Source organism: Montipora capricornis, chromosome 13 (genome assembly GCF_036669925.1).
Source record: "Montipora capricornis isolate CH-2021 chromosome 13, ASM3666992v2, whole genome shotgun sequence".
Lineage (NCBI taxonomy): Eukaryota > Metazoa > Cnidaria > Anthozoa > Scleractinia > Acroporidae > Montipora > Montipora capricornis.
The window spans coordinates 16,972,130-16,983,544 of NC_090895.1; the positions used below are offsets into that span (position 1 = coordinate 16,972,130).

The following is an 11,415-nucleotide window of genomic DNA, read 5'->3' on the forward strand; positions in this document are numbered from 1 at the left end:
GGACAAACGTCGGACTTTCCACGAGTCGAATTTAATTCATAAATTATAATTTTGTATGATAATTTACATTTTGGCCTCGATATCAAAATACTTAGAACAGAGCATGGGCTGTCAGCGTGTTTTTTTTTTTCATTTTTTTGGCATCCATTACAAACATCGCCAGTCAGCGTGTAAGTTTGAATTCAACGCTGGTAAATGATGGCCAAGATGTATAGTGCATCTTTTCGTAAACACGAATTGCGTGTGCCTGATGGTTTGCAAAAATCCAACGAACATTAGTTTATTAATTTTTCCGTGAAAGGAATAGCGGGGTTGTCACTGAGGAATGAGCATTCCGCCGAATTTGTCAGAAGATCAGCATTTTCTACAGTATGGAACGTCCTTTTCTCGAACTGCAAAGTAGGTAAGCACTTCTTTCGTGTATTCATTTGCGCCATTTTGCTGGAATCCCGCTGACTGATTTCAAGTTACACTTGAAAACAAACAGCTTGGGTAAGAAAAAGCTGTATTGGAGCAAGAAAAGTTTCATCATCAAGTAAAATTCCGTGACAAACAGGTTATTTTTAACCATTTTGTCAAATTAAAGGGTTTTTGAGTGGACCTACCACCCCCGCCGAAAAGATCGTGACACTAACCGTCTAAGAGCCCCCTCTCCCGCATCAATGTTGATCCCGCGAAACGTTTCGGGATTCCTGGAATAAAAATGCCGTACTCTTTGCAACATTGAATTCTTGGTTTGCATCCACGTGACACAGCGGCCATGCAATACAATTTATTTTCGCATAATTTGTTAATGGTAATGAATTTATATGGAGAATTTTCTATTTAGATATTCAATGGCGCTTTACAAGCGATCGATCTAAGGATGAGATTAAACTTCAGCATCTATAATAATAAAGTTTACTTCCCAGCGGATAGACAGGTTATTGTTTTTGCCTGCAAACATGGCCTCCCTGACGTCAGATGCAAACCATCAATAGCGGGAGCGGGGTGAATTGTTATGCAGCGTCAAGTGTCCCGTAGATTTATGACTGAGATTGTAGATGTTGTTAAGCAATTCATCCCTGAAGGGCCCCCATTGACGAGGAAAATTGTCCGGCGTTAGACAGAGGAAGATCTTTTAGTCTTACTATCAGGAGAGAAAGGATTTAAGTTGAAGTGAGGGTTACATGGATGACTTGTAAACTGAAAACCGTGAATCACTTGTTGCTATATGAAGCAGCCAGTGAAAGGCACCAAAACTAATACTTCTTAGGGGGTGCAGATCTGTCGCAGTGGTGAGAGTACTTGCCTGCTACCAATGTGGCCCTGGTTCGATTCCCCGACTCGGTTTCATGTGTGGGTTGAGTCTGTCGGTTCTCTACTCTGCACCGAGAAGTTTTTCTACGGATACTCCGGCTTTCCTCTCTCCTCAAAGACCAACATTTCATTTGATTTGCGTTTAATTGTTGATTTCAGTTTACAGGGTCCCCAATAGGCTAGTTTCGAAATGTGCGGCATAAAAAAAAAACAGAGTCAAAGTTCAGGTTGTTTTGAACAAAACAAAATGCTAATTATTCCCCTGAACCTCGACTCTTTTCTTTGGTTGCTGCACTTTTCAAAACTAGCCTATTAGTGCTCCAGGGCTAGAAGACTAGACACTTAAATTAAGTTCATTTCCTTTTCTTTCTTTTGTTACAAATTTTGTCTGTGGCTTGAGATGGATCAGATACGATAATCTCGCTAGAGACCAAAATTTCCGACCAATAACGAAGCGTGTAATTTGTCATGAATCTAGGTTCTTAATTGAAAATAAATTTCTTTTGAATGAAATCTTAATATTAAAAATCCATATCTGATGACCCATTCATACTGAAGGGGGAGGGGAGGTTTGACTATTCTCTCGCTCTCTCTCTATTGTGCCAAAGATCTCTCTGGATCCATACACGGATGCCGATGCTGTCTCGTCCTTAAAACTCTATTTTCGGCATGCCTGATAGCTTGTGAAGAGTATTTTGCTAGAAAAGTGCAGGGAAGACGGTTAAGTTGGCAAAAAAGTTCTGTTGATTGCCATTGCTAAAAAGAAATTGATACACAGAACTATTCGTTAACTTCTAATCCCTATCAAACGTATCAAATGTGCCGTTGTCATATATCGTCTGTTAAATTGGGAGACTAAACTCCCGTGTCCACTGCCTACCTCTGAAGTGGTGGGAATACTTGCTTCTGTTGGATTGCTGAAATTCCTGGCTGTAAATAGTAAGCAATTTCAATGACGCCCTCGAAACAATTATATGTCAAATAACCAATTAGTGTCCAACTGTTGGGGTTACATAATTTAATTTTATGAATTTAACTGTTTGCTCTACTGAACACTTGTGTCACGGCAACTTGACATTTAGTCCAGTTCCGGGACTCCCTCTTACCACGCCCTGAAAATGGGCCTGGAACCCAGGCGGGAAAAGAGAGAGTCCTGTATTACTTGCAGGCGCATGCTGGGAATGAACCAATCATATTGCATAGATGTCAGGCTGGATATGTAAATAAAGGGAACCTTGAAACTCCGGCAAAAAATCGTATATGACAATTACTGTGTGATTTGCAGTGTCAGGAAAGAGAACATCTGAATTATGCCTCGTCGTGACCAAACGAGGAGAAAAAACCCCGATCACAGTGATGTTGGAAAATTATTGCCGAATAAATGTAACGACTGAGAGAAGATCGCAATAAATCGATGCAAAGGCTGAACTAGTAAATATAGCATAGGATTTCACTAAGCGACAAAACAGCTCGGAGTCAGAATTTCATATTATCTGCAATACTTTACCTTTAAAAATGAGTTTCAGAAGGAAAGTAGCAAGGATAAAAGCAAGGTGACACATGCTTTTAAGTAGCATTATTTCATCCTTATTAATTAATATTCACGAACAAATTTTGACCAGAAAAAAAAATCGTGACAATTAACGTCCGAATAATCGATGTTTATACGCATAAATTTAATAGGAACATTATTGCTTCATAATGGCGTTATCAACACAAACTGGTATGTAAAGAAACAAATAGTCCAGGTTGTGGTTCAACTTCGTTTAACTTTATCTAACTTTATCAGGACTAATGCTCAGTTTTTCTGTCATGCAATCGTCTTTTAGTTTTTCCGATATAAAAATCACTCAGTGCAGTCTCGACAGGCAGCTCTACATAAGACCTTAGCCATTTGGCCACGGCCCTAAGTCTGTCCCTGTAAGGAAAGAAAGATTTAATGGAAGGAGTGCTTTGAAAAATTATTCTAAGGAAAAATTAATTGTCTGAGTAATATACCCTACTCTAATTACTCACACAAAGAAATACTCTGTTTGTCACCGGTGTTTGTGTATTATTCCTGATAAAACTGAGAGTATTTACGACATTTTTACCTGATGACTGTTTTATATTGGGTTTCCATAAAATTTGTACCCGATTTTGAAATAAAATTCGTAGGCTTAAACTCCTGAAACAATCATAGTTTCAATAATTACTGGGCAACTCAAATATATGTTCACTGGATCAGTGCAATTATCACATTACTAGATCGACAGAAGTAATGAACAATAAACAAGAGTTCCAGCAGAAGATTTATTGGTCTTCGTTGAGCGATTCACATCCACAACCTACAGTATATCTGTAAGTTTCAAGTGAGTCTCGGGAGAGCAATTAAATCAAATTTGACATTTTTCTGTGCCAACATCATGCAGCTGTTCAGTTGGGTACGAAATTCCATACTTTCGTATGTCATGCATCTGATCTTCCACGATTGGGACTCACGATAAGAAGGACTGACTTACAATTAACATCGGACTCGGATCGAAGAGAATCGCAAGCATATTAAAGGAACAACCATGTAGCAAACAGACTTGCCATATCCTGTTGCAGGTTTAACAAAACCATCATTACCGGTAACGACTGCATGAATAGCTTGCAGTTGTTCCGCCTTAGGCACAAACTTGAGGTAAAGTGGCATTTCTTGAAGGCGAAATCAATTGCCTTCAGAAACTTGGCGTTATAATTTCCTTTCACATTATCCCCATGTATCCAGTGTAAAAAGCACTCGGAATAAACTATGCCCAAATAAGGAATCTTTTTCCAAATATGGTTTTTCCCCAGTTTTGGGGGAAAAATGGCGTCATTCCGAGCATGCGCCTGCAAGTAATACAGGAATCTCTCTTTTCCCGCCTGGATTCCAGGCCCATTTTCAAGGCGGCCGGGTAAGAGGGAGTCCCAGAACAGGACTACTTGAAATTGAGGTGCTAAACATACTTCAATGCGAATTACCTGTTGATTGTTCTTCTTGTTGTGCCTCATCTTGCTGTTGAGGCTCGTGTTCTTGTTTACAAATAAACAACTTTTTAGTTGCACATTTCTGCTCCAACTCCCACTGGTGAACGTGATTATAGTAAACACAGTTGGTTCCGGTTCCATTTGTTGGGACAGGCTCTACACCATGAAACCAGTTTGTGTAGTTGAATAGTGCATTGTACACCCACAACCATCTCTTATTTTTGTACCGTAGCGCAATGTAAAATGTCTCATCTTGTCTTAAGCCTGTTTCATTGATCAGGCTATCCAGAAAATTGTTTTCGCTCTCGCTAAGGACGGTCGTTAACCTGGAATTATGGTCTTTGCACCAATTTTTAGCTCCCCAGAATGAATGTTTCACCGTTTGCTCCGTGTAGACGAAGTAACACGCGTGGCCATTTCTGGTCCAACCACTTGAACAATTCACTAAAAAATTAAAACAAAGGTTATTAATGACATTCTCTTTGATTTCTTGAAGGCTCATCCTCCGTTGACCTACCTGAATTAAGGCATTCTCGGCTTAATTTCCAGCCACCCACCCACCCACATAGAATCCAAGCTCTAGCACTTTTTTTCACTCGTCGCTCAGTCACGCCATACACAAATATTAGAGAGTTTAAGTGAACACAAGGGCAACGCAGGGGTCACGAAAGGGAGCAGGGCGTCCGAACGGTTATGCCAGCGCCTCGTAGCCGAGATTTGGAATATGGATTTCCGCTGGGTTCTGGAGTCTGGCCAAGTCAAGAATCCGAAAAGTACCGAAGAGATATGTGCAATTGAGGACATGAAATCCGGAATACACAGTATTGAACCCAGCACCAAAGATTGTCTTGGCTTTATTAATCTTATCTAGGATCTGACCGCAATAGCTCTTGTCATTCGCTTCACTCTACAGCCTGCTATTCTTCTGGATCGAAACCAGAAAACCTGGGAATCACTGCTTTCGGAATCGTACTGTCTAAAAGACTCGAGACCTCTTTAGTTAGTTTTAAACTTTTGTCAACTTGCTAATGCATTTTGCGTCACTGCAATGCTTGTGCAATACCGAGAGTAGGAAATGCCACAAACATTAGGGCTAAAGAGTTGGAAAATAAAAATAATAAATATTAAATTTCAATTTCGGATATTTTCCTTCCAACGTTCTAATTGATTCACTCGAAGTTACCCCAAGACTTCTACAAACGAATGTGGGAAGTGATCCTGTCGCTTTATAGATTCTTGAAAATTCAGGTGGCTCCCTCACTTCAAAGATAAATTCAATTCATTTCACTTCTACAAACATTCTCTATTTCCCAGATAATGTTATATGAAGAAAAGAGAATAACAATAAATTAAAAACAAAGGTTAGTGATTGGATAATGTGAGTGATTTGTTTATTCCCCTTTCAAAAGCTGAGTATAAAAAACATGAAGGTCTCGCACTGTCCAATGCAATAACCTGCCAGCAGGGTGCTCTCTGTTAAGTCTACTAAAACTTGCCCATAAAAACGTACCGCGGCATTAGGAAAAACATCTGCATTAGGTCATTGGGAAAAGTGATTTGATTTCTAAGCTTAATTGACTTCTTCGTTAAAAAAAAAAAGTTCCCGTCCACCTGTGCATGTCTCTGCCGTTGTAATCGCCGCCGCGAAAGTAAGGCATGCATAGATATTAGCATAGCTTCTGGCAAAATTATATCCAGTACATGCCTGGTCTTGATTTAATGCAAGATTAAGCCGGGAATTAAAAGAAAATTACGACTATATATCAATAAAGCGAGAAGGAAGTTTTACAAAAAGAAATTCTGGTATCGTCTGACAAGTCCAAGGGCAGCTGACCATGCTTAACTCGATGTGCAGTCTCGGACAAAATTGTTGAAACATTTTACCATACCTTGCCCTCCCACAATGTTGTTTTGCAAATGGGCTCAGAAACTCGCGTTAAAACAACATTGTGAGGGGAGAGTGAGCTGCGAAAGCTTCAGATCTTATAGTCTTGTACTGTTCCAACGAATTTTGTCACAGACTGTAGGTCTCTAGATTCATTCAGGCATCAATTAATAAGAGAGAGATATTTCATGATCACCAAGTAATACATGCATAACTAAGATCCTTTTTTACGCTCAGATGGATAAAACATTTGACAATTTTCCTCTAATGAACGTAAGGGGCGTTAAATGTACCCAGTCGTTAAATCGCTGATGTTAGTTTTCCAGGGGAATTTTGAGAAGGAACCGTTTTGAAACGTTCGGAAACCATGTTTTTATACACATCACAGGTCAAAGCAAAATACTGTCTTGTCTAATCGATAAAGAAAATTGTGATGTTGAAGACATATCATCTTTCAAATATTACCTCAACGTAAAGCAAGGCACAGATTTTCTTGCATTTCTTGGCAAAACGAATATTTACCCGATGATAAAGACTCCACACAGAAAAAGAAACTTTCCTCAGTCTGCAAGAAAATGTCACTAAGCTCGCAAATCCAGTTGGTCGAGTTCACCAAAATTTTCCGGCAAGACTGAAAATCTAATTTGGAAACGTGCGAATAACCAACTCTCGATTTAATGGTCTCGTTATGTGTGCGAAGGTTTGGCCAACTATTATTGTAGTATTATTGTCTGAATGATAAGATGTTTGATTTGTTTTGCAAGTGGCATCGATTTTACATGCTCACTCAACGCAATTAATCGTGAGAACGGTTCCCATATTCTTAAGAAACTTACCGTGCTCTGCAGAAGTCTGGCAAACTCCGGAGAATGAACTCAAAATAGCAGTAATGGCTACGAAACTTAGCAAGGCCTTTTCCATGATCGCAAATTGAATTGAACGAGTTGGAAGCGTTAATAGTTTCAATCTTCATATACAAGTCTTCTCTTTTCGTGCGACAAATAGCTTAGCCCCAGGGGTTCTTCTCAAACAGCTTGATCCGAGTGAAGGCCAAATTGAATCAGCGCAACTGTCGTCTTCTCCCTACTTCATTGGGTGACAGTGTTCAAAACAAGATCTCTAAAAACGATACTCCGGCTGAAAAGAACTCACAATCATCGGGAGTCTTAAGTAATCAAAATAAGAACTCGAGAATAGTGAGCTCTTTTCACATTAGGTTAGATTTTAAAATGAAGGGTTTATTATAACTGGAACATTCGAGATTTCACGCTAGGTCACCCAAGCAGCTTAACTGCTTTTATCATCATAAAAACTAGAGGGTTACATTAGGCCATATTTTATTTATCTCATTTAGGATCATATTTACTGTAACGAGTAAACTACATTAAACTGTCTTGTCATCTTCTTCTTTATAGCCTACATGCCCCAGTTGCATGTTCAAACCATGGATAGCGTTATCCACCGGATAAATCACTATCCACTGGACAACTCAATCGGTTTTGCCACTGTTTATCCGCTGGATAGTGATTTATCCGGTGGTTAGCGCTATCCATCGTTTGAACAACTGGGGCCAGGCAACCGTGAACTCGATCGTGCGGGTGGCGTCTTAAGACGAATAATAAGACTTAAAAGTGGTCAGATCACTTAGTTTATAGCAACTACTTAGTAGTTATCGTGTACGCCACTGTAAAAACTAAAAAAGCATAAAGTCAATTTTAAAAAATCTACCAAGATAAGATAATTCTAGAAGATCTATGGCTTTCAATCTTTCAATAAAATTCTCCTAAGCTTAATGTTCCTCAGGGGCACCCATTCCACCCAACGTCAATTTTCGGAAAATATCTGTTCGGAAGACGATTTGAGATCTAGAATTTTCGGAACATTTGTTGTAAATTTTTTTGCTTGCCTGCCTCTCCTAGGATTTTCGAACATCTGAAAAATGATATAATCGCCCATTTTTAACGGCTTTTACCTTAAAAAGCTCACCTAGAATTTTCGGGAGCCTTTTTTCCGGCTAAAATTTTCGAACAGGTAAGTTTTGATCCCTATAATGATCGGATCTCTAGACTTTCAGCTAGGAAATCCGAAATAGCGGACAAAAATAGGCCTACATCTACCGTTAAAATACTAAAATACGTTTAACAATGCTATGTTTAAGTGGTTTTGAACTATATTCTCGTTGGGTGCCCCCGGTTCCTCATCGCATCTGTCCTACAACTTGTGTCGCAGGGATGAGAGTTATCTGCTGGCCATCAGCCGGTGACTGTGAGTTTACCTGATTCTTGTATTATCATCGTCAAACGTGAGACATGTTGCAAGAAATGTTTTCTTTTAATTTAAAACTCCTGTTGAGCACATCATTTTTCCTTGCAACTGACCTGATGCAACAAACACATTTCGACAAATTGCTTCTAAAAAAGGAAAGGAAAGGAAAGGAAAGGAACTTTATGTAAGGGGACACTGTAAACTGAAATGAACAATGAAAGTAAATCAAGTCAAATGGGGAAACCGGAGTACCCGGAGAAAACCTCTCGGTACAGAGTAGAGAACCAACAAACTCAACCCACATATGACGCCGAGTCTGGGAATCGAACCTGGGCCACATTGGTGGAAGGCGAGTGCTCTCACCACTGCGCCATCCCAGCACTTAATAGCGAAGTTTAAGCATTGCATCGTTTGAAGACTACCTTCCTCTCTGCTCAGTTAAATATATGTAATGTGGGAGATAATTACAACATCTAACAGTGATTGCGTGACAGTGCTGTGTACCCAGTCGCTCTCGTTCTTCCATTCGCATCTGTCAATTTGTTTGTAAAGGTGGCCATTGAAACTGAACACAGTGTTTAAGATTATGTTGTAGTTTAATTTTGTTTTTGGTTTAAAAAGTTCAATTTTTTTCAAACAGTTTAAATTTTTTAAGGTTTTATTTTTTTTTTAGACCACTGCCCATTTTAACATATTCGGATATCTTCCTGTAATTGATTTTATGGAATATGTATAAAATAAACTAGAGAAATCATTTTAAGATTATTATGATGGATTGTTGTCTCTGATACTATCAAAGACAATAATAATTATTCATGCATGTGAACAGTAATTCTTAGCGTTTAGGTTAAATTATACGCTTAGTGATTAGGGTTAAGCTCTCAATTAGTTTGCAGTATGCAAGTATCAGACACTGCATTCTGTTGTAGGTAAGGGATTGGGACGCATTGTAGTCCTAAAACAGCAGTTGTCTATTGGCTTTTGGTTGGTGGAAGTCAAGCATTCTCTCACATGTAGGATAAAGGGGTTTAGTTTCTAAAGAAACTGTAGTGCTGTGTCAGTGGGGAAGTGAAATAAAGAAGGGTTTATCAACTGAGTTGATATGGTAAATTGATCACCTTAAAGAAATTTGAAAGCTGATATTTCGAGTGTTAGCCCTTCGTCAGAGCTAAACCCTTTTCTGTCTTTCACAAGTAGGACTAGTTTTCATAATGAAAAAACGGTGATATTCTTGAATCATTCCTTTGGCAATATAACTTGTATAATACAAGATTTATAAATATTTGTCTCTCATGTTTTCAATTAAATAGAGCAGTATACAACTGGAAAGTAACTACATTACAATTAAACGTAACAATGGTATTATCTGTACTATTACCATATTGATAAACTAAAATTTATCTTGATAGGAAATAACTCATTTTGCAAAATGACCTGAGCATAAAGGAAATGTCTTTGAAATAATCGAAAACAAGATAAGTGGCACTCAGTTTTAATGTTGTAGGTAAAATAAGCCATTAGACTTGTCCAAACTCAGTACTCGAAAATAATGGTTTTCGATCTCAGTTATTTTTCGTAAAAGCATGTTCGGGTACAAGGGTGGCATTTTACCATCAAGTCGAACTCTATTAAAGAGAGGAATGTTGGAGCTTTTATTGGGCATTTTCTGTATATGGAATGCCTTGAAACAGTTGTGTGATGGAAGGGTATGGTAGGATGGGGAAGATTAGGGAGGGGTAGGTGAGTAGAATGGAGGGAAAGACGTCTAGTTTTTTTTAACCCTCTAAAAAAACAAGCCCCTGTGTCCCTTTTTTAGACAGTTGATTACAAAAAAAAAAAAAAAAAAAGTTTCAAACATTTAAACTGGTTTGAAAAAAAAAAAAATAAATTGTTTCAAAATATTTGCGCCAAAAACAAAATTAAACCACAACATTTATAGTGACAAGAAATAAGTATAAGAGTTCTCTGGTAAAAAAGTTTAAAAACTATGAGCTTTCGACAAACTATACTGCTGTGTTCAACGGATAAAAACGTGTAAAAAATTAAAGCGAAAGAAATTGAATATAACGAAAAATTCGCATAAATTAAAAGGTAAAAGCATGTGGTAGAAAGAATGTTAAAAATGCTAAGGAAATTAGTGTTTCTTTAAGAGAATGTGATATTGGCACGAATTGTTGTCCACCCCAACGGGTTTTGCCGTGTTCCATGACACAAATGTCTTTCTACTCCGGTTGTTTGCTTTGTCAATGATTTTAGAGTTGTTAAAGTCAATAACATGATTAAAGGTCCACCCGTGTTTTGCAACATTTGAGCCTTTAGTACAATGCTCTAAGTTCCTCATGTGTTCTTTTCTCCTAGTAGTAGAGGATCTTTTAGTTTCGCCAATGTAGCTCCAGGGGCAAGATGCGTATGGAATTTTATAGATGACATTGCACTGGTCGTCTTCGACAGGTTGAAACTTAGGGATAGTGTAGGGATAGGGAAATGCTGTTGTAAAGTTTTACCGGTCTTCTGGTGACCTGGATATCGTGTTCCATGAGGATTCTTGTGAGAGTTTCCGTGGTGCCTTTGATGTAGGGAAAGACTGCAAAGTTGCGTCGGTTTGTTGGCTCAGCCCATTTAAAGAACATACATAATTTATGCGAAATTTTCGTTATGTTTAGTTTCTTTCGCTTTTATTTTTTACACGCTTTTATCCGTTGAAGACAGCAGTTCAGTCTGTCGAAAGCTCATAGTTTTTAAACTTATTTCTTATCATGAATCCTGGTAACGGATCTTCAATATTTTATTTATAGTGACGTTGTAGAGAAGACGCTGAAAAAGAAATTTATTGCTGAATTGCTTTTTGTGTATGTAAATGCCTTCCGTGATGTAGTCAATGGTGTCATCCAGAGGCACTTCCGTGAAAAGGGAGGAGACATCATATGAGATGAGGCTTCGTCATCACCGAGGGTTCTATCTTTGAGAAGGAC

The 11,415-nt window shown here is 38.4% G+C and overlaps 1 protein-coding gene across 1 annotated transcript in view; it reads right to left on the reverse strand.

The window, feature by feature from the left end:
- Positions 1–7,412, reverse strand: part of LOC138029376 (adhesion G protein-coupled receptor E3-like) — a 37,257-nt gene extending 29,845 nt beyond the window's left edge. Inside the window, exons 1-3 of the mRNA XM_068877126.1 lie at positions 7,015–7,412; positions 4,288–4,737; positions 2,180–2,229 (exon numbers count right to left, since the gene is read on the reverse strand). Of these exons, the coding sequence (XP_068733227.1) occupies positions 2,180–2,229; positions 4,288–4,737; positions 7,015–7,099 (585 nt within the window). The 5' untranslated portion in view covers positions 7,100–7,412. The remainder of the gene's footprint in view (positions 1–2,179; positions 2,230–4,287; positions 4,738–7,014) is intronic.
- Positions 7,413–11,415: the final 4,003 nt, after the last annotated feature.